General features: G+C 51.4%; 2 protein-coding genes across 3 annotated transcripts; both read right to left on the reverse strand.

Annotated features, from left to right (window-relative positions):
- Nelfb (negative elongation factor complex member B) lies at positions 1 to 14913 on the reverse strand. The gene is made up of 13 exons (XM_051166304.1): positions 14464 to 14913; positions 14142 to 14305; positions 13899 to 13998; positions 12913 to 13143; positions 7048 to 7233; positions 6090 to 6202; positions 5178 to 5280; positions 4867 to 4962; positions 4352 to 4494; positions 4149 to 4255; positions 1194 to 1335; positions 709 to 817; positions 1 to 536 (listed from the first exon to the last, which is right to left on the reverse strand). Exons 1-13 carry the CDS (start codon positions 14911 to 14913, stop codon positions 399 to 401), a joined length of 2082 nt encoding a protein of 693 aa, XP_051022261.1. The 3' UTR covers positions 1 to 398.
- Positions 14914 to 19308: 4395 nt separating this feature from the next.
- Positions 19309 to 20886, reverse strand: Stpg3 (sperm-tail PG-rich repeat containing 3). 2 transcript variants are annotated; one of them, XM_051167086.1, is made up of 6 exons: positions 20780 to 20886; positions 20533 to 20690; positions 20238 to 20378; positions 20057 to 20145; positions 19535 to 19661; positions 19309 to 19442 (listed from the first exon to the last, which is right to left on the reverse strand). In XM_051167086.1, the coding sequence occupies exons 1-6, from the start codon at positions 20884 to 20886 to the stop codon at positions 19309 to 19311; spliced, it is 756 nt and encodes a 251-aa protein (XP_051023043.1). The 2 variants fall into 2 exon arrangements, with proteins under 2 accessions (XP_051023043.1, XP_051023042.1); XM_051167085.1 differs by having other exon boundaries at positions 19535 to 19829.
- Between the last annotated feature and the right edge of the window lie 2563 nt (positions 20887 to 23449).

A 23449-nucleotide genomic window follows, 5' to 3' on the forward strand; every position in this document is an offset into this window, starting at 1 on the left:
CTATGGCAGACTGTCCACCTGGCTTCTGTGGAGGGGACCACCCTTGTGCTTGGGACATGAGGCCCAGCAAATCTGCTTTGGTGAACCCAGCATAGCTTCTTCTTGGACTTTCCGGTCAGTCAGGCCTCTGCCCGCTGCCCCTGAAGAACCAGCTAGCTTTTCTAAATCCCACCCACCATCCATCCCTGCCAGGGTCAAAAGCAGGGCCAAGTCCCACCATGCCATTATGGGTCCCCCTTGATGTGCAGCAGACCACTGAGGACCTTTTAGGACCAGCTCCAGGCAGCAATTCAGAGGAGGGAGCACTTCGAGAATGAATGGCCCTCGGCTCACTAGGCACTGCTGGCTGGCTAGGGCCTCCTCCCACAGGGCACTACCAGAAATGGCTCCACAGAGCCTCACAGCGTAGGCACATTGGGAAGGGGCAGGTCCAGTGCAGGTGCCTCTGCAGCCTGGGTAGGACTGGGCTTCCGATGGTCTAACTGCTCCAGCTTCTCGCCCAGTTGGGAGTAGAGCTCCTTCACAGCCTCCCCACTCTGTGGGAAAACCAGACATGGCATGCTGGAGGGGCGGGGCGTGAGCCTACGTGGGGAGTGGCAGGATCAACCACGAACAACAACCCCAAAGTAAGCACTGGGACATGTATGCCGCAGCAGCCCAGCACATGCGCAGAGCAGTGCCCTGTGAGTGGGGCTGGAAGATACTCACCTGGCCTGTGGGCTCCAGAGCCTTCTGCAATGCCTCCAGCTTAGAAGGGGCCACTCTTGGGTGCAAGTGGAGGAGAAGCCTCAACACATGACGATGCACATTTTCCTTCCTGGAAGAGGTCAGTAAGCCTAGTCTACACAGTGAGCTCCAGGCCAGCCAGAGCTATACAGTGAGACCCAGTATCAAAAAAAAAAGAATGTTGCATCCACCACTGAACCCAGCCCCAAGACAAACAGAGTCTTGGGCACAGCCCACCCTGGGGTTGGCATGTCCCTTCAGCTCTTCCCACCCACCTGGAGGCAGAACAGAACTGATCCCTGGGTCACACTCCCAAGCTACATCCAGGAATTCCTCAGCCTAGCACAGGTCCCAGTGCTCAAGGACTCACCTGTGGTCCTCTAGCAGGATGGGCCTCAACGCCCCTCCCAAGCTGTCAAGCACAAGAACTGACAGGAAGTGACGGGCCAGTGGGTGGTGTGTCCTACCTTGGAGAGGCAGTGAGGAAAAAGCCATCAAAGAGGCTGCTGCAGAAATCCTCCAGGGCAAATTCGTCAGCCAGCAGTGCCAGGCTCCCAGTGAGCAGGTGGAGAAAGATGTCACTGAAGGCCAGGTCACTGAAGGTCTCCACTGTGAACAACAGAGTGGCTCAGCCTCGGCCCTCAGAGCCTCTCAAGGTCCCAAGATCCGAACAGGAGCCAGATGAGCAGAGCACACGGGTGAGGTAAACAAGCTCTGTGGCTCTCAGCAGGGAAGCCAGACCACAGCCAGAGCACGGGAAGGCAGGGTGTGCTGCCCCACAGCAGGGGCTCTGGTCTGAACTGGCCTCTACAGAGAGAAAGCCCAGAGACAAACAACAATTTAAGAGCACAGCCCAGAGGAGATTCTGCCAAACCCTCCAGATAACTCCTCTGTTAAGAACACAAACACACACACACACACACACACACACACACACACACACACACACACACACACACACACACAGCACCACCACCACCACCAACAACAACAACCACTGCCAAACTCCCTGTTTGAAGGCACCAAAGTAGGACAGATGATGAGCACCCAGGAGGCAGAGGTAGGTGGATCTCTGTGAGTACAAGGCCAGCCTGGTCTACACAGTGAGTTCCATGCCAGCCAGGGCAAACAAACAAACAAACAAACAAAAAACTCTCAATGGGTTATTGAAGAAAACTCAGTAATACAGCCAGAAGCGCATGAGCTGTAGGGTGGGCAGTCACACTGATCTGGGAAGCTCCCCATTTCGCATTGCTCAGAAATTCCAGAGAAGTTAAACTAAACAGAAAGACAGACAGCTAGGACTACACAGAGAGACCCTGCCTCAAAATAAATAGATAGATAAATAGGTCAGTGGGTAAAGGCTACATAAGCCTTAGGACCTGAGTTGGTTTCCACAAAGTTGCCCCCTGACCTATACACACGTGCTGTGGCATACACAGCCACACACACCATGCACACAATACAGAATAATCAATATTTTAAAAACAAAAGTAAACAGAATTCAGGAAAACTGACTTCTGCTACTATCAGAACTCTTTCATATGTAAGAGCAAGCAAGACTTAATTTTAATCTTATTTTGTGTGTACGGATGTTTTGCCTGCACACATATTTGTGTAGCAATGTGCCTAATGTCCACAGTGGTCGGAAGCATTGGGTCCCCTAGAACTGGAGCCACAGACAGTTGTGAGTGCCATGCGGGTGCTGGGAATCAAACGGGAGTCTTCTGGAAGAGCAAGCCACCTATCTAGACTTTTCAAGGTCTTTCTTTTTCTTTCTTTCTTCCTTTATTTTATTTTATTTTATTTTATTTTATTTATTTTATTTTTGAGACAGGGTTTCTCTGTGTAGCCTTGGCTGTCCTGGATTCACTTTGTAGACCAGGCTGGCCTCGAACTCACAGCGATCCACCTGCCTCTGCCTCCTGAGTGCTGGAATTAAAGGCGTGCACCACCATGCCTGGCTTCAAGGTCTTTCTAAACATGACTGAAGAGTGTACCGTGGTGCATTAGAGGTAGAGATGCCCAGGAAGGACAGGCCACTGTGCTGATTTGTTGGCACCAGATGACAGACTGAGAACAGACTCAAGTGCATAGACAAGGCAAAGCCAAGTTCTTACATCTGTGTCCCTACGGCCTTACACAATCTAGCTGCCCCTGTGACCAGCAGGAAGTCCGAATGCCCCTAAAACTGGAGAGGGCACAGAGTATAAAGGGAGTGAGTCTGGCCATACCTGTCTTAAGCTCAGCAAGGCTCATTTCAAATTTCCTGCCTCCTCTGAGTTGTTTCAAATTGCTGAGTCTGTGGTAACTTGTTGAAAAGTAAAGACTAGACCAAGAAAATCCAGTGAGATCAAAGTCACATAAATCAATATGCACACAGCAAGCAGGAAGTAGAGACACCAGTGACCTATAAATACAGTTAGAGGAGAGCTGGGCGGTGGGTGGTGCCCGCACTGAGAATGGGGCAGGATCTGTAAGTTCAAAGCCAGCTTGGTCTACAGAGCGAGTTACAAGACAGCCAGGGCTGCATAATGAGACTGTCTTGAAAAACTAAAAAAAGGAAAAGAAAAGAAGCTCCATGTTTATGCACAATCCTATAAACCCAAGACAAAGGGTGAGTCAGCGAATGCCTGGGCCTGTCATCACAAAGACACTGGAGGCAACTCTTCTCAGCAAAGCCTGAGCTTTAGGTGGCCGCTTCTGGCGTTTCTCCTTTTGTGGTGTTGGGGATAGAACCCAGTGCCTTATGCGTGCCAGGTCAGTGCTCTATCACGGAGCCACAGGACCGCCCACAGCTTCACCATCAAGAGCCCACTCAGAGTTCCCCGGTTTTGGCTTGTGACATCCTAGGCATGTGGGGAAAGAGGGCCCCTTGGAGGAGACTGAACACCCAAGAAATTTTATATTGCTTAACCGACTGGAACAGAGCAAAGGTGGTCTTTGTTTTGTTTTGAGACAAGGTCTCTCTATGTAGTCTTGGCTGTACTGGACAACCTCAACAGAAGGGCTGGGAAGATGGCTCAGTGGTTAAGGGCTACACAAGCCTGGAGCCTTGAGTTGATTGCCTGGAACCCACATAAAGGTGGAAGGAGAGCTGACCATGTAGGCCAGGCTAGTCTTGAACTCACAGAGATCCGCCTGCCTCTGCCTCCTGAGTGCTGGAACTAAAGGCGTGCGCCACCGGACCTGGCTATAGAGGTATGAGTTCTTTCCGTAGGAAATCACGAGCTTCACTGGCACCTCTGAAACAGAGCTAAACCCTGTCTACAAACACGCACACAGAGCGCCCACTGAAGTAAAGCGCACACATGAAAACCAAGCTGCGGAGGTTGGAGATAAAGGCAGGAAGGCAGTGACAGAGCTCAGGGCCCAGGAAGTCAGGTCCCAGGTGGCAGGCGAGCATAGCCGGCAGGACTCACCCAGTCCAGGCAGCAGGCGCAGGAGCGCATTCTTGTTTCTCTGCTTGGTGATGTGCAGGACGTAGTACAGCCCCACCTCACAAGCCATGCGCTGCTCCTGCAGAAACCTGGAGAAGCCATGGCCTTCAACCAGCCCGCCCAGCAGCACCCCCACCTGCAGCCCCACTCTAGTGGCTCCCCCAAACTCTGCCCCAGAGTCTTACTTGGTGAAACTTTCAGGCAGTGTGTTGGGATATGTGACTTGGGCTTTCTCCTCAGCTGGAAGCTTCTGGTCGACGTTAAAAGTGTAGTCATCCACCACGAAGGACATGAGCATTGGCAGGAACCTGGTGATGAGTTCTGCGTCCTGGCAGAAGGAGTGTCTGAGCCCACTAAGGCCTCACGGTCCCGGCTGCTCTCAATGTACACCCTAACCCACTCTGCCATGAATACCTTGCCCTTACCCACCCAATAAACTTTCCTCAAATCCAGCTTTCTTGGACACTGGCCCCAGAATCCCTCCTTCCTGTGTCCTGAGACTCATGTCCAGTGCTGTGTTCTCAGGCCCCCACCATGGCTGCACCTGCCAAGCCCCTTCTGGGCCCCAGTCCCCATGGAATAGGGAGCACCCTGCACCAGCCTAGCCAAGCATCCTGGATGACTGTTCGCCTAAACAAGACTCTAGGAGCCCCTGCTCCTCCCCATAATTAGTAGAAAAGGAAGCAACTAGACCCCTTACCATCTTGGGCTCCTTGAAGACCTGGCTGTCTATTAAGTCCCATGCACCTTGGCCAAGCGCCAGCAGCCTAAGTAGGAGAAGGAGGTCTGGACTATCCTGAAAGAAGACAGAGGCCTTAGCAAGAGCTAGGAAGACTGTGCCATCCTCTGGTCCCACTGGACAAAGCAGCACCTCTGCTTTCCAGGGCCAGGACCCTAGGACAGGCACCTATGTGCCAATACCCTCCTGTGGAGTGAAACCATTTCACAAATGGACAGTGTGCGCTTGCCCAGCCACCAGCCATGACTATGCTCACCCTGGACAGTGCTCACCCTGGGCAGTGTCTCCTGGCTAACCAGCTCCTGCAAGTGCCTGATGGTGCTCAGGGACAGTGTGTTGATGGCAAAGGGGTCGCACAGGATCATAGACAAATCCCTGGAAGGAATCAGACCTTGGTATAAATTGAGAAGCCTGGCTACTCTATTTCTAATAGTTGCAGTGCCAGCCCCACTGAAGGGGCAGCCACAAGCTGGGATGCAGAGCTTGGGACTGACCCTAGAGAGGCAGCCTGTCTGTACCAAATTCGTACTTTATCCATAAGTTACTCAAAGATCTTCTAAACTACAGATTTAAAGAAAAGCAAAAATACCCCCCCTCCAACACACTAAACTCACACTGTTTGAAAAACCCTAACTCAGAAGCAGGTATTGCTGGCACTGATTTTAACCCCAGACTTAGACGGGAAAAACAGGCAGATCTCTGTGATGAGTTCAGGGCCAGCCTGGGCTACACAGTGAATCTCAGGTCTGCCATAGCTACATAGCAAGACCCTGCCTCAAAACAGAAAAGCCCTAGCTCAGGCTCTGGGTTTAGCCAGGGAAGAACATAATACAGAGATGTGGCAGGGCTATCCCAGCAGCACCATCTTCATTCCGAGCGCAGGATGCTGGGCGTCAGGCTGGAGCCCCCAGTGCAGCGCTCAGCTCATACCCTAACCTGCTACAGACAGCAGTCCCCTCCCTGTGCGGGCTCCCCAGGGACAGCAGGCCCCTGACTCCATGAAGAGGTACTGAGAGTCATTCCAAGTGATGAGTGAGGGCTCTGTGAGCAGTGGGCCTCGTACCTAGCATTGCCATCCCAAACCATCCTGGAATAGGGTCCAACCTCCAGCGGTAGACAGTAAACCCCACCTGATGCCTAGCTAGAGATCCCCAAAATAGGATCCTCAGAGAGCTCACTCTCACCCCAAAACTTGTTCCTGGCCCTTCTTCACACCGTCAAGAAATCCCTGCAGCTCCCGGGCTCTTTTGCTGTCCACAAACCGTTCTCGGATGCAGGCATCCAGGCACCAGGTGAACTACAGGATGGAGATATACAATTTCAGGGTAACCAGACTTCCACCCTCAAACTTTGCCGCTGCCCGAATGGCTGTGAGAACTCAGGGTCCGTACAGGAGCAGGTTAAGATAAACAAGCCCAGGCCCAAGACCCAACTCTAAGCAAAACCCAGAATACAAAGGGTCCCTCGAGAGGACAGAGAAAATGGCAATTAGTAGAATGGGGCCATGGCAAAGGCTGCAGGTTTAGAAAGCCAAGACTACAGTTGACTTGCCCCCCAGTCAGTATTAACAAGGAAAAATAAACAGTCAGCACTCATCCCCAGTGTCCAGAAGGGAACACAGGATGGCCTGAGACACCAGTGAGCTTTCACGGGGGACCAGCGGCCTACAAGGAGCAGAAGGACCCTAGGTCCCAAAAATAGCAAAGGTCAAGACAACACATGAAGGAGGCATAGTTGTTTTTCCTGAAAGGGATCTAACCAGGGCTGGTAGCTACATGGTGCTTAGCACTAAGCTACAGCACATAGTGCCCGGGGGTGAGCTCAGGTTTCCTGTGCTCTTGGTGCGGGGACAGAGGGATGTGCAGAAAACACCATTCCTAGATTACCTTGGTGCTGGTCAAGAAGAAGCCCCGAGGGCTCTGAGGCAGAAGCCAGGAGCCCAATGGGAAGATGGCCACTGGGCCTGCCACTTACAGCTATAGGGTAGAAGCTGGGGAGCTGCGAGGGAGGCCTCTGCAGGAGCTGTTCATCCCCCAGCGGTGCTGAGGAGCGAGCTCAGATGTGCTCAGCAGGTCATTTCGGGATAGTGAATTCAGAGGAGGAGGAGGACACAGCTGCGCACAGGTGGGCGTGCAGTACTACCTTGTGGCAGGGATCCACAGTACAGATCTCACTGACGTCCAGGTCATGCAAGGACATGAGCAGCTCCGCTCGCAGCGTGCAGTAGTGCACATTCCTGGTCCGCAGGAACAGTGTGCGCAGGAACTGCAGCACCATGTCATAGAGCTTCACGTTCTTCCCGACCATCTGCGTCAGCTTCTGGACCACCTGGGGGCGGGGCACACACGGAGGCCACAGTCCTCACCGCAGGGCGGGGAGAGGCAGCACGCGCCAGAGGCCGGACTAGAACTCACATCAAGTCCCAGCCAGGCCTGCCAGGGATACACAGAAAGACCCTGTCTTAAAAAGCCAAATGAGCATACATCCCGCCGCCAGCACCACCAGGCAACAGCACACACAGGCGCTCGGTCCTGCCTACGGAGCTGGCCCCTCTCTTTTTGGCATGAGATATTTTCTTTCTGCCACAAAATGTTGGCACCAAATTCTAGGAGATCAGCTTCTACTACTCAAAGTGGTAGATCATATACACCCCAGGGGACATAAAAGGCCCCGTCTGTAATCTGCTGTGACTTTAAGCACCTGCCTGCCAGGTTAAGGGGTGAGTCACCCCAGAAGCAGAGCTGAGAACCAATCCAAGGACAGTGCCCCAACACAGATGGCTTGGGCTACAGGCCTCCGAGGCCACACTGGAATCCCTGCTTCCCTGCCATCTTTCCAGGCTCATGGCTGTGACCATCCTTGCCCCACACTAGCACCAGGGCCACAAACACTGACACCCAGCTCTACCTTACCTTGTACTTTAAGCAAGGGCCATGCAGGGACACCAATGCCTATTCCTCTGGCAGGTGTCACTCACCCTACTTCTACCCAACAAAAGCAAACCACACAGTCCTGCTCAAATAGCGGGGGGTGGGGGTGGCACTGAGGAGACAGAGGAGGATGTGAGTTTGAGGCCACCCTGGTCTATAGAGGGAGTTCCAGACAGTCGGGACTACACAGAGAAACACTGCCTCAGAGAAAAGGGGGCTGGGGGGGGGGGCAGGGGATACTTCAGCCAACACAAAGAAGCTCCACTGTCCATGGTTAAGTGGGTCTCAGGACAATGGTACAAAGGGACATTTGGGTTAAGTCACGGGTGAAGATATCACAGGAAGCCCAAAGGCATCAGGTTAGACTCAGCAAGAGTGAGGTCAGTGGGAGGAGGCAGAAGTGCAAGAGCGACTGGTCTGATCGTCTCACTCTCTAAGACCCCTGCCAAGAACTCATAGACTGACCTGGATCTTTATCTCAGGAACAAAATGTTCTCTGTTGACATCACTTGAACCATGTGGATGGTCCACCATTCCCTCATCCACTGGGAACAGACCACAGACACAATTTAGCCGTGACATGGAGTACGCCTGCCTCACACATAACCAGCTTGGGACCACCTGCTCACACACAAGGCAGCTGTCCTACAGCCAAGACTGAGAGGGGGACCCACCAGCCTGATGTCCCCAGTGCTGTTAAGATCACAGAGCACTGAGAAGAATTTCCAAAGTCTCCCAGAGGAAAAACAGGCCAGCATCAAAATGCCAGAAATCAGACTCAACTGCAGAAACTGACAAGAGTATAAAGAAAAGTCTTTGATGAGCTGGATGTGGTGGTGCACGTCTTTAATGCCAGCACTTGGGAGGCAGAGGCAGGTGGATCTCTGTGAGTTAAAGGCCAGCCTGGTCTATAGAGAAGTCCTATCTCTTAAAAAGAAAGAAAGAAAGAAAGAAAGAAAGAAAGAAAGAAAGAAAGGTAGGTAGGTAGGTGGGTGGATCTTTGGCACTTATGACTATAATTCTAAGTCTAGCCGTTTGGCCCAGGTGTGCAAACAATGTCTATGGTGTCAGCTCTGGACATCAAGAGCAACAAGAACGAAACGCAGGACGGAGAGGACACCTGAAGAACTGGCCAATCAACACTGGGCTGAGTCAAACCTGCTGTGGCTGTCACGTCAAAGCAGAGCATCAAAAAGGCCTGGGGCTCTCGGAGCCACAACACCAGCGGGAGCTAGACAGCTACAAAATGTAAGCAGCTGAGCCCGTCAGGAAAGTCTGCTCTGCTATTCTCTATCTTACCCACTTGAGACAGGGCTCCCTCAACCTGCAAGCCAACAGGCGTTGTTTGATCCTGTCCACACTGGCAGGCCCACAAGCCCCAGTGATCCTCCTGCCTCTGCGTCCTCCCTTCCAGCACCAGGGCACAAGAACCTGTGGCCACGCTGGACTTCTTTATGGGTGTCAGGACTTCATGTAAATGAGCTCACCTAGAGAGCCGTCTTCCTGTTCCTTCCAACAACTTTCTGCTCCTCTGCACATTTTTCCGTTTGCACTTATATACATAAGAATGTAACGTTTTTAAAAAATTAATTTATTTATTATGTATACAGTACTTTGCCTGCAGGCCAAAAGAGGGCATCAGATCTCATTATAGATGGTTGTGAGTCACCATGTGGTTGCTGGGAATTGAATTCAGGACCTCAGGAAGAGCTGACAGTGCTCTTAACCTCTGAGCCATCTCTCCAGCCCAAGAATGTAAATTTTAAAAAGTCAACTGAAGACAAGTCAAGCAAGTTCTCTTACAGTCAGAAACCAGTGCTGTGTGTGGCCGATCAGCAGGAGAAATGGGGGGAAGAGAAAGGCTAGGGAACAGAGGGAGCAGAGCACTCTGCCTGTCAGCAACGGACAGAGCGAGGGAAAGACGGCAGGAAGTCCAACACAGCAGCCACCAATACCCTTAAAACCCAACTAGAAGCCTGGAGTGGTGGCGCAGAGGCAGGTGGATCACTGAGTTCAAGGCCAGCCTGGTCTACAAAGCAAGTCTAGGAAAGCCAAGGCTACACAGAGAAACACTGTCCCGAAAAACAGAAACAAAACAACCCAACACCAACAACTAGAGCCATGAGCACACAAGGCTCATGTGAAGCATTGCCATTCCTTGCAAATCTTCATACATGAAACATGCCAAATGCCATGTCATAAACTGGAAAAGCTCACCAGACTTCAAGCTTAGTGACTCCTCGAATGAAAGCAATAGAGCTAATACTGCTTCATCAATTACAGGTTGAAAGACAAAACCCTGGGCCGGGCAGTGGTGGCGCACGCCTTTAAACCCAGCACTCGGGAGACAGAGGCAGGTGTGAGTTCGAGGCCAGCCTGGTGTACAAAGTGAGTCCAGGACAGCTTTGAGAAACCCCCCCCCAAAAAAAGACAAAACCTTGAATGTATTAGGTTAAGGAAAAACATAAGAACCGTAATGCTCACTTCAGCAGATAAGCCCCTGCACAAGGACAATACACAAATTCATGAAGCAGTCCTCATTCTAAAAAAATGATCTCGCAGCACTGGAAAGATGGCTCAGCAGTTATGGGCACCATCTACTCTTCCAAAGGTCATGGGTTCAAGTGCCAGGAAATCTTATGCCCTCTCCTCTCCTGCAGGCACACATTCGGGCAAAATATTATATCAATAATAATAAGTAAATCTTTAGCCAGGCATGGTGGCGCACGCCTTTAATCCCAGCGCTCGGGAGGCAAAGGCAGGTGAATCACTGTGAGTTCAAGGCCAGCCTGGTCTACAGAGTGAGTCCAGGACAGCCAGGGCTACACAGAGAAACCCTGTCTCAAAACAAAAAGCAAAACAAAACAAAAGAAAACAAACAAAAAAAGCCCAACTCATCTATTTTTGCCAAAGTAGACACTAGGAAATCCTGAATGACTTACAAAACTCTGTATTTCCCAATCTAAAGTAAGCTAGTTACAAAATCATGACTTAAGAATTGTCAAGATGGGCGATTGGAAAGATAGCTCAGAGGTTAACAGTACTGCCTGCTCTTCCAGAGGTCCTCAGTTCAATTCTCAGCAACCACGTGGTAGATCACAACCATCTAGAATAAGATCTGGTACCTTCTTCTAGCCTGCAGGCATACATGCACGTAGAATACTATATACATAATAAATAAATACCTATATAAGAATTATCAAGATGGGCTGGAGAGATGGCTCAGAGGTTAGGAGCACTGGCCAAGAGCACTGATTGCTCTTCCAAAGGTCCTGAGTTCAATTCCCAGCAACCACATGGTGACTCACAACCATCTACAGTGAGTTCTAGTGCCCTATTCTAGCACGCAGGCAAAACACCACATACATAATAATGTTTTTTAAAAACCAAAACCAAACAAAAAACCAGAAATGTCAGCCTCTAATCCCAGCAATCAGGAGGCAGAAGCAAGTGGATCTATGAATTCCCAGGACAGCGTGGTCTACAGAGGAAGTTCCTGGACAGTCAGGGCTATACGGAGAAACGCTGTCTCAAAAGTGGCGGAGTGTCTCAGTGTGTGAAGTCATCTGCTGCCAACTCAAGTTTAATTCCCAGGACCCAGGTGGCATAACTGACTCCTGGGTGGTGGTGGCACAAGTTTTTAATCCCAGCACTTGGGAGACAAAGGTAGGCGGATGCCTGTGAATTCAAAGATAGCCTGGTCTAAATAATGAGTTCCAGGATAGCAGGGCTACAACAGAAAAATCCTGCCTCAAAAAAAAACAAAATATAAAAAAAGGACTGGGAGGCTGGAGAGATGGCTCAGTGGTTAAGAGCACTGTCTGGTCTTCCAAAGGACCCAGGTTCAAGTCCTAGCACCCAACTGGCACCCACACCTATCTGTAACCAGTTCTAAAGGATCTGATACCTTCACACTAGTATACATAAAATAAATCTTTAAAAAAACAAAAAAGGAGCCAGGCGTGGTGGCGCACGCCTTTAATCCCAGCACTCGGGAGGCAGAGGCAGACGGATCGCTGTGAGTTTGAGACCAGCCTGGTCTATAAAGTGAGTCCAGGATGGCCAAGGCTACACAGAGAAACCCTGTCTCGAAAAACCAAAATAAATAAATAAATAAACAAACAAAAAAGGGCTGACTCCAGCAAGTTGTCTTTTGATTCCCACACATGGTCATTCACACACATATACAATAAATAATGTAATAAAAGATTTCTCAACATAAAAGATGACACTTAATGGGCTGGAGAGATGGCTTGGTATTAAAGTGCACAAACTATTCTTCCAAAAGATCTGGGTTCAATTTCTAGCTCACAGATTCCAGCTCTATGGGCATCTGACACCCCTGGCCTCTGTAGGCACACACCCAGGCATGTGTGCACACCCACAGACACAAACATATAGATAAAATTCATTTAAACATTTTAAAAATATTTATTTATTTTATGTCTATGAGTACACTGTCTTCACGCACACCAGAAGAGGGCACCAGATCTCTTTATAGATGGTTGCTAGGAATTGAACTCAGGACCTCTGGAAGAACAGCCAGTGCTCTTAACCACTAAACCATCTCTCCAGGCGCCAAATTTTTAAAGATTTTTAAAGATGCCACTTAGGAGCGAGATGTGGTGGCCATGCCTTTCAACCCAGCACTTGGGGGCAGAGGCAGGTGGATATCTGTGAGCTCAGAGCCAGCCAGGACTACAAAGGGTGTTTGGGACCAGTCAGGGCTACATTGTGAGATCTTGTCTCAAAAATAAGTAAGCAAGCAAACCACTTATGGCCAGTTTGAATTTGGCATAATGCTAATATCAGTAAAAGGTAGAAAGCTGAATTTGGTGGTTTTCTTTCTGATTTTTTTGAAATGAGGTCTGCTATGTTACTCAGGCTGGCCTCAAACTCACAGCAATCCTCCTGTCCTCCTACCAACCAACTTTCCTCCAGCTACATAGACAAGTTCATGCTTATGCAAAGGGACTGCCCCCCCCCACACACACACACAGGGGCAAGGCAAGTCTGCAGGGGGCTGGCCACACTCACCGCCCTCCCCTGCGCACGCATCCCCCCTACTTGCTCTCACCTCTCCCTGGCGCCTGGTCTTGGGGGAGGGGCTGAAGAAGTTGTGCAGGACAGAAAGCTCCGTGCTGAAGAGCGCGCTCTCTTTCTCCAGGATATACTGCTTCAGCAATGGGGAAACCTCATCACCAAAGAGAGCTTGGTTGTCTTGCCAGATCTGCCTCTTTACTTCCACGGCGCAGGCCCGGTACAACTCCTTGTCAGCCGTCACCAGCTTCAGCTTCTTCTCAGGAACCTACACAGTAAACACCACAGCTCCCTGAAAGTGGCGCATGTGTCCCCAAGTCTCCCTCAGGACAGGCCCGTAGAACCTGTAGGGCCCAGCGGCACCAATAGAGGCACCTGGGATTGATCTCCAAAGTCTTTTGATTTATTTATTTATTTTTGGTTTTTCGAGACAGGGTCTCTCTGTGTCGACTTGGCTCTCCTGAACAGGCTTTGCGGACCAGGCTGGCCTCGAACCCACAGAGATCCACCTGCCTCTGCCTCCCAAGCGCTGGGATTAAAGGCATGCACCACCACCGCCCAGCAACCTCCAAGTCTTAGTAGGCGAATTCACACCCAGAGTCCCCATAGCCCTCTCCCAGGAAAGACTCTCCCTGCACCTTAAGGGATGTGTTTCCACTTGGCTCAACCAAGTGATACAGGAAAGGTGCCCAGAGCTTGCTGGAGAGCAAACTCATACACCTTCCCAGGAGCAAGCCGGGCGTGGTGGTGCCCACCTGTAATCCCAGCACTCGGGAGGCACAGGCAGGCGGATCTCTGTGAGCTCAAGACCAGCCTGGTCTACAAAGTGAGTCCAGGACAGCCAAGGCTACACAGACAAACCCTGTCTTGGGGGGTGAGGGGGAACAAGAAGAAGAAGAAAAAAAGAAAACCTTCCCAGGAGCTAAACACCTGCCTGCACCAAGCCTATTGTGTGATTTCCACCAACTAAGGGAAGACTAGGCAAGCCCTGCGAGGGCTGCCTTCCCCCACAAGAGCTCTCACCTTTGGCAAGTGCTTCATAACACACATCACCACTGGTTGTAGGGATGGCATCTTGACCAGAGAAAAGCTCTTTTCCAGAAGGTCTTCCAGCTTCTTGTACCTGGGCAGATTTGCACAACTGAGGAAATGGGTCTCCACATGCAGGACACACAGAGGAGCCCCTCAAAACACAGTCCACGTTGCATCTACAAGGACTGTACAGCCGTGGAGACCATAATTACAAAGCTCCCGGTAGAAACCCACCTCTCTTCTGCCTTTCCCTCGGAGGCGATAGCTGACACTCGGTCCAGCAGTTTGTCACGTAGCTCATCAAACACTGACTGATGGAACTCCAGCCGCGGTGTCCCGTGTAGGTCCAAGAAGGGCAGGGCCGACTGCAGGGAGGGCAGCAGCACGCCATTCTCTGTCTGGGGAAAGCAGAGAGTCAATGCGTCCGCATTTTGCTTGGCCGGAGCCTCTTAACTCAAGACACCTGCCCCCCCCCCCCCCAATGCCTCCATCCAAGGGTCGGGAGCACAGGGAATTATGTCCGGCTTCCTCCAGCGGGCCGGGCCTTCCCGCCCACCTGAAATTGCTCAATGGCCTTGAGCGGCTCCGTGCAGTTGGTCAGGGTCTCTTTCAGGTCCTCGCCATTGGCCACGCCCAGGTCCTGGAGCCCGGCGAACATGGCCGAGGCTCCAGCTGTTGCTCGGTTGTGAACCCCATCCCCGCCGCGCTCCCCCGGAGCCGTCGCGGACGCTGACGGAGCCCCAGAAGCCCTCTCCACGGTGCCACGGGGACCCCCCAAGCCCCGTTCGCCCGCAGCCTCCAGCGTGGCCAGCTCGAGCGAGCAAGAGCGGCTTGCACCGATCCACTCCTCCCACTTCCGCCCGTCACAGCTTAGGTCCAGCAGCGAATAGGCCCCGGGAAAACGCCGCCGCCGCGCGCAGGTTCCGGGCAGTGTCTTGCTACCTAGTGAAGGGTAGTGAGTCTGTGTGCAAGGGGCGGTGCCTGGATGACGCAACCTCCTATCCATAGGCTTTGGCTCCTCTAGCGCAGCCGCCGTCAGTGCTTTTGACGTAGTAGTATCAAAATTGACTTGCACCCAAGTACATTTTTATTTTTCGAGACAGGGTTTCTCTCTGTAGCCTTAGTAGACCAGGCTAGCCTCGAACTCACAGTGATCCGCCTGCCTATGCCTTTTAAGTGCTGGGGTTAAAGGCATGTGCCACCAAGTATAGTTTTATACGACTATCGATATAGCACTTGTTTATTTTGGTTTTTTTCGACACAGGTTTTCTCCGTGTACTCACTTTGTAGACCAGGCTGGCCTCGAACTCAAAGATCCAGATCTGCCTGCCTCTGCCTCCCAAGTGATACAGCACTCTCTCCCTCTCCACCCACCCCATCTCTCTCTCTCTCTGTCTCCTTCCCCGCCCCCCCCCCCAGGTTTTTTGAGTTTCGAGACAGGGTTTCTCTGTGTAGCCTTGACTGTCCTAGACTCATTTTCAAACCAGGCTGGCCTCGAACGCTGCCTCCCAAGTGCTGGGATTAAAGGCATGGGCCACCACTGCCTGGCGATATAGTGCTCTCTTGACATTGATAATTTTTTTTTTTTTTACTGTGCCCACAGGTACAAGGTACAGTACATGATCTTCAAGGCTGGGGGCCTTGGCCCAGGCCTTTAATCCCTGCCCTTAGGAGGCAGAGGCAGAGGGTTCTGCCTTCCAAGTGCTGGGATTATAGACATGTCTTTGCTGCTGAGCTTTGCTCTGCTGTAAACTCCCTCCCTGCTGCCCATCACAACCTTGACTCTCCTCGAAAGCCCTATGTATGCTTCTTGGGCTCAGTCTGGCTGAAAGGTGATAGCTCCTGTTCAAATGTCTGGCACTAGGGTACCTGGTGGTGGAGCTATACAGTTCCTATTCCCACTGCGGCTGTGTTCCTGAGGCCAGGGCTGCACACTTCTGCCATTGTTTTTTCCTGAGGCCAGGGCTGCACACTTTTGCCGGCTGAGCAGCTCTACACAGGGCCCAGTGCTGAAGGTCCCATCACCCTAGTACTCCAGGGAATTTCGGTTCAGCCACCATCTGGTCCAATCAGAAGATACACAGGGTAACTCTTGGTCTAGGGCTTCCAGTCTGCAACAGGGGGTGGCGCTGACGCCAAGGCAGCAGCTCGGGCAGAGGCTGCAAGGACAAGCTCCCAGATGATAACAAGACAGCACAGGGGCTAAGAATGCTTGCTGTCACTTCTGAAGACTTGAGTTGAATCCGTAGAGCTGGTTGTTCTAGTCTCTGACTTCCATGTAAATGACATGCATGGCACACACACACACACACACACACACACACACACACACACACACACACACATGTTCCCAACACTCACACGGTAGTTCATAACTATCCACAACTCCAGTTCCAGGAGAGCTGATGCTCTCACCTAACCTCCACCAGCACCAGGCATACATAACGTGTGATATACAGACACACATGGGACAAAACATTCACATGCATAAAATGAGATCACTTTAAGTGAGTTCTGGTTTGGGTTTGGCAGTACCCTTTTTCCATTGAGACAGTGTTGCCAGATAGTGGATCCCATTGTGATCCCTGAAATTGAGCTGTAAACCCCTGTTTCTTGTGGTTGAGCCCTAACCCATCTTTTTTTCATATATATATATTTGTTTTATGTATAAGTGCTCTATTTGCATGTACACCTGCAGGCCAGAAGAGGGCATCAGATCACATTACAGATGGTTGTGAGCCACCATGTTGTTGCCGGGAATTGAACTCAGGACCTCTGGAAGAGCAGTCAGTGCTCCTAACCTCTCAGCCATCTCTCCAGCGGCCCTCCCCGCCCTTTTTCTTTTTGGTTTTTTTGAGACAGGGTTTCTCTGTGTACCCTTCACTGTCCTGGACTCGCTTTGTAAACCAGGCTGTCCTCAAACTCACAGCGACCCACCTGCCTCTGCCTTCCTAGTGCTGGGATTATAGACATGGGCCTTTAATCCAGGGACTTTTTATTGTAAACAGATGAAGGTGTGGTTCAGCCAGCCTTACACACACCTTTAATCCAAGAGCTTTCGGTACATAGGATTTAATAAAGTTAACCCTAGGTCAAGAGGTGGAGCAAGAAACCAGCTGACAGGGAATAAAGTGAGTTGAGGGGTATTTAATATACCCTGTAGAAGGCTGGAGAGATGGCTCAGTGATTAAGAGTGTTGTCTGTTCTTCCAAACCACCTGCGTTCAATTTCCAGTATCCACATGGCAGCTCACAACTGTCTTAAATTCCATTTCCAAGGGATCTGATATTGTGATACTAATGGATAAAATTAAATAAACTAACAACAACAAGAAGCCTGTAGAAGGATCCATTAGGTTTCTTCCCCCCCCCACCCCCCAATTAGGCTTCTTTAACGTGGGATTTTATCTTAGCTCTATAACTATTGAGCTCCTCAGCTCCTTGGCCTTTGGCTTTTCAGGCTTTGAGCTAGCAAGCCTTTGGCCTTGGGGTTTTTTGTTTTGTTTTGTTTTGGTTTGATTTTGGTTTTTCGAGACAGGGTTTCTCTGTGTAGCCTTGGCTGTCCTAGACTCACTTTGTAGACCAGGCTGGCCTCGAACTCACAGCGATCCGCCTGCCTCTGCCTCCCGAGTGCTGGGATTAAAGGCACGCACCACCACCGCCTGGCCTGGCCCTGGGTTTTTTGGCCTCCTGGGCTCCAGCTGAGCTAGTGAGCCTATGTGCCTTCTCCGTTAGGACGTGAGCTGAGTAGGAAGGTCAGCTGGGTTCTTTCTCTGCCTCTCTAAGCTAGCAGGTTTTCACCACAGCACCTGATTCCTGAGTCTTTATTGGTAAAATAGAACAATCAGGGATTTTCAACTAAAACAAGACAGGGTTACTTTTAGACCCGGTCACCCCAAACTCAGATCCCCTGCCTCTGCCTTCTGAATGCTGGGGTTAAAGGTGTGTGCCTCCACACTCGGTAATGACGCATAGCTGGGAGGTAGAAAGCAGGTGAATCTCTGTGAGTTCAAGACTAGCCTGGTCTACATAGTGAGTTCCAAGACAGCCAGGGCCACATAGTGAGAGTCTGTCTAGGGGAGGAGGAGAAGAAAGAACAGTCAACTCCGAGAGCTGGAGAGGAGCTTCAGCACTTAAGAACAAGTGCAGCCGGGCGTGGTGACACACACCTGTAATCCCAGCACTTGGGAGACAGAGGCAGGTGGATCTCTGGGAGTTTCAGGACAGCCTGGTCTACAAAGAGAGTTCCAGGACAGGCAGGGCTACACAGAGAGATAGCTTACTATCAACTGTAACGTCAGTTCCAAGGGATCTAATGTCTCTGTTGTCTTCTGGGCATTAGGGACACGCATTGTACACATGCATACAAGCAAGCAAAACGCCATGCACATAAAAATAATTGTTTAAAAGTTATGAAGTGAGATCTGTGCCTAGGCAAGGAAGGAAGTGTGGAGCGGGCCATGGAGACACTGCTGTCAGTAATGACAAAGTGAGGCTACTAAAGGGGGCTCCTTCTAAGTCGGAAGACAAGCCAGCAGCACTGAGGGGACCAACAGTCAGGCCGCTGCCTTGGGCAGGGGCAGGGGCTTTGGGCCTGGGCTCTCAGAACACAAGTTACCAAACTCAGGTGAATCCTCAGGTCAAGGCCCCAGGGAAGTAGGGGCTAGTGTCCGGTGAGGCGATCCCCCGGGGCCTGCCTGGTGGGCTAGGCAAGGCTGGGCCTGTGTGAAGATGGCAAATCCCCATCCTAGCCCAACAGTTCCTCAGCTCAGCAAGCAGCCCTGACCCTCAGGCAGATGCTGGACCTTGGGTGACATGACTGGATCAGGTTGTCCCATGTTACCACAGGGCCCTTCTTCTAGTCTATCGTAGGTCAGAAAGCTACGGTTAGTTCCCAGGCTACCATTTCCATCTTGAAGAGCACCGTGTAGGAACAGAGAAAGCTGGGACTGGAGAGATGGCTCAGTGGTTAAGAGCACTGCCTGTTCTTCCAAAGGACCCGGGTTCAATTCCCAGCACCCATGTGGCAGCTTACAACTGTCTGTAACTTAAAGATCTGACACTTTCATAGATTAAAACTAGATAAAATATCCTTTTAAAAAAAGGAACAGAGAAAGCCAGAAATACCAGGGAAGCAAGAAGTCATGACATATTCAAGGGCAAAGGATGGGCAACCAGGCACAGCGGAGACCACAGTTCAGAAGAATCTTTGCATCTCAGTATAGTGGAAGGGCTTTTGGGGGGGGGGGCTCTGGGAAGACTCTTCTTGTTGCACAGCCTACGCCAGAAGAGTGGGGTGAGAGGGTCTGGAGGGTCAGAGGCCAGGGCAGGCTGCAGACACGAGTTCCAAAGGAAACCTGGGAAAAGCCTCAAAGGAGCTTTGCAATCTATACCCGATGGGCCTACAGGGTGCAGAAGGGGCCTGTGTCGTGGCGCTTGGGTCTGCGCACTCCTTGGATGACCACTCCAGGCGAAGCCGGGAAGCGTGAGTTGTAGCAGTCTTCCACGTAATAGGCCCCCGGACCTGGGGTTCGGGCTGCGGAGAGAGTGAGCTGACCCTAGTCCTCACCCCTGCAACCCCCCTCCGTGCAGCCCAAGCACCCTTTTGCCGCCCTAGGCCTCCCTTACATGAGCTCGCCCAGGAGGTAAGGGCCGGAGAGCGGCTCATGGAGAAGGCAGGTGAGCGCGTGCTCTGCAAACGGCACCCGGGAAGGATGTCATAGGTGTTGGGGCTGGGTCGCTTCTCGCCGGAGGGCTGGGGGGCAGGCATGAGTGGGGTGTAGGAACGAGGACCTCGGTCTCGGAGCATCCCTGGGCGGAAATGACTCTCGGGTATTTTGACAGCAGAGCGACGACGGCCTCCAAAGCTGAAGGCCGGGAAGGCAGGCTGGCTCAGAGGCTTGTACTCGGCGGGCGACGGCCACTGTGAGGAGTCAGGACACACTGCAACCTCCTTGTCCTGCTTTGCCGTACCCTAGGCCTGAACGAGTGCCTTGGTGCTTTCGAGGCCTCGGTTCTCCTACACCGCCAAACCCAGTCATGCAGCCCCTGCCACAAGCCGCCTGACCCATTCTTTCCTCACCTTCCTGCAAGGCGGCCCTAATCATCGTCTGACACCCTTCCTCTTCCTGGCCCGCACACTGTCCCTACCTTTTGCTCTCTGTTGAAGTCGGTCTTCTGTATGAAGGGGTTTTCACTTTGGAACCACACGGTCTGCCATGCCCTGCGGCCACCACCCTCTGCAGTGGGGCGGATAGTCGGTGGGGAGGTTTTCAGGGCAGGAGGTCCCCATTCCCCAGGTTTAGTTAGGCAGGGTTGTGGAGACATGCACCTCGACCCGGGTACTTGGAACCGAAGGTGAAATGGGGGTGTGGAGAGTACTCTCGCAGAGACAGAGACGCGCTGGGCATCTCATACTTGGTGGGGCCAGGGACATCCAGGTCGGTCAGGATTGGAGGACGCCGCTCTAGCACTGGTGCAGAAAAAGCAAGCTCTAGATCCATTTCTTCCTAGAAAGCTGCTTTCACCTTGCCCTCCCTACAACCCCCACCCCGGCCCCGCCCCGCCCCCGCCCCGCCCAAATACTGGCCTGGGGTGGGAGTGAGGTAGCCAAAACCCTCACTCACACAGCTCCCTCAGGGGCCCTGTGCAGACAGGTGTGGACTCATTGGGGGTGCCCATTCTTAACCTGAAGCCCTCTGGGGCCCTCTTCGTTTTTGGGGGCCACATCTCATCCCAGGCTGCCTGGACCTCCTCGTCCCACCACAGCACAGCAGCCGTGGGCCTGCAAGGAAGCCAACAGCCACTGTCTACCTATCCTAGTGGTCTTCCCACTTGGTTATCTCCGCCTGTCCACCATCCTCTGGAAATTACTGGGTGGGATGAAGAGACTTCTGACTCAGGGGGCCCCTGGTCCAGTGTTTTCCTCCATTGATGTAAAAATTTGCCAGGAATTTCACAGCCTTCTGGTCAAAATTCATTCTGGGTCTTGGGCTCCCTTGGGGGAGGGCACTGCTAGGCTCTGTGACCTCATTGTTGGGTCAGGCCCCTCCCCTGTGTTGCTGGGAGCTCCCTAGGAAAGGGAACATTGTCCAGATCAGGAGGGGCTCTCCTACAGGGCAACCATCCTCTCCCTACTAGCTGAGATCGTCACCCAGGTCAGCCTTGGTCAAGACAGGCTCTAACCTGTCCCAGCCATTTTCCCCTCCCCTGGGGGCTTTGGATCCACTCTAACTGTACTGGGAAGTCTGGGAACCCCCACACTAGGTAAAGAGGGGGCCAGGACATGTGAGTTCATGCCAAGTCCTGCGGTATGGCCAGGGGTGTGAATGAGAGCCAACTAAAAGAGTGTAGGGAGAAAGACAGTCAGAGAGGAGGGAGGGGGGGGGGAGGGGAGGGAAGGAGGGAGGGGAGGGAGAGGAGGGATAGGAGGCAGAGTTGGTTCTGCAACAAAACCTGTCATGGGGAAACAAAGCAAAGCACTCGGGCCTGGCTACTAAGTCTGGCCAGCCCGGGAAGGGGTAGTTATCCAAGCTCATCTTCTGCCGGGTGTGGTGGCGCACGCTTTTAATCCCATCTGAGCGCGAAGGCCCTTCCTTGCAGAGTGGCCTCTTACGCTGGCTGGTCTGGCCCTTACCTTGGCCCCAACCCTCCCCAAGCTGACCTCAGACACAAACACCTTATCCACCAAGCCTCCCTCAACTCTCTTCTACCGTGACTGGGTTTCTTCCTTTCTGGATCTCTCCGTTCAGCACTGGCCCTGACTGACACATCTCTGGATAGGTGGATGGAGACATGAGGAAACAAGTTTGATTTGGACAGAGGGATCACAGGCTGCCAGGAGCCACCTCCAGCATTGCGCAGGGCCCTTTGAGCACGTGACTGATGGTGTTAAGGTACCTAGTGTGTAGGGTTCTGGAGGAGCGTTTGTTGTCATTTCCTTCCGGTGACAAATATTGCTGCGGGGATAAAAATGGCTCAGTAAGTGAAAGTGCCTGCAGGGCCAGCATGAGAACCTAGAGTTGGCTGCACAGCTCTGTGCCTCTGCAGCCCCAGCACTGGGAAGACAGAGGCAGGAGGAAGCCTGGGTTCACTGTCCAGCCAGCTGAGCTGAACTGGTGCACTCTAAAGTCTGCGAGATAAACTGTATCTCAAAAAAAAAAACTAAGCAGGGGTGGGGTGGGGGAGCAATTGAGGAAGATGCCCACATCAGCCTCTGGCCTCTAGCATATACACACTTACACTGCTGTGAAGCTGGTGGCCCACACTTGGGAGGCTGAGGCAGGAGGATCACTGCAAGTTCAAGGCCAGCCTGGGTTACATAGAAAAAAAAAAAAAAAAAATATATATATATATATATATATATATATATATATATATATATATATATATATATATATACACATACATACATACAGTTGTGATGTGCCACACATGTATCTCTTCTTGTTTCAAGAATTATTTAGAGGCTGGGTGTGGTGGCGCACGCCTTTAATCCCAGCACTCAGGAGGCAGAGGCAGGCGGATCGCTGTGAGTTCGAGGCCAGCCTAGTCTACAAAGCGAGTCCAGGACAGCCAAGGCTACACAGAGAAACTCTGTCTCCAAAAACCAAAAAAAAAAGAATTAGTATGTATGTGTGCTTTGCCCACATGTGTGTGCGTGTGCCACATGCAAGCCTGGTGATGTGGAGATCTGAAGAGACATCGAATGGCCTAGAAGTGGAGTTACCTACGATTGAACTTGGATCTTCTACAAGAGCAGCAAGTGCTCTTAGCTGCTCAGACACACTCTAGCCTCACAGCCACTTGTATTTTTGTTTAGTTTCTAAGCACTCCTTTAGGGTGGTGGAAACAGTGTTTTGTTTACACTTGATCTACAGGAGCAAATTGTGCTCCAGGGGCCAGCCCAGGGACCGCCCCCCCAGTAAAGACTGCCTTTATCAGCGTCAGATCTGCATTGATTTGATTCAGGTAGAACTGTACCTCTATGTAGTATTTAGAGGCTGTGGGTTTGTTTTCTTTTCAGTCGTTTGTGCTTGTATTTGTATTTTAATATTGGAGGGTTAATTTTAATATTTCATACTACTTTAAAGAAAGTTTTTTTAAAAAGATTTTTATTTATTACATATACACTTCTGTCTGCATGTGTGCCTGCGCACCAGAAGATGGCACCAGATCTCTTTATAGATGGTTGTGAGCCACCATGTGGTTGCTGAGAATTGAACTCAGGACCTCTGGAAAAGCAGCCAGTGCTCTTAACTGCTGAACCATCTCGACAGCCCAGAAAAAGATTTATTTTTTATTTTTTTAACTTAATTTATTATATATACAGTGCTCTGCCTGCACACCAGAAGAGGACACCCTGTCTCGAAAAACAAAAAACAAAAAAAACAAAAAAAAGGGTTATTTATTCAGTATTCTGTCTGCGTGTGAGTCAGGAGACCAGAAGAGGGCACCAAATGAGCTGCCATGTGGTTGCTGGGAATTGACCTCAGGACCTTTTAGGGCTCTTAACCTCTGAGCCATCTCTCCAACCCCAAGTTA

Source organism: Acomys russatus, chromosome 24, assembly GCF_903995435.1.
Source record: "Acomys russatus chromosome 24, mAcoRus1.1, whole genome shotgun sequence".
Classification (NCBI taxonomy): domain Eukaryota; kingdom Metazoa; phylum Chordata; class Mammalia; order Rodentia; family Muridae; genus Acomys; species Acomys russatus.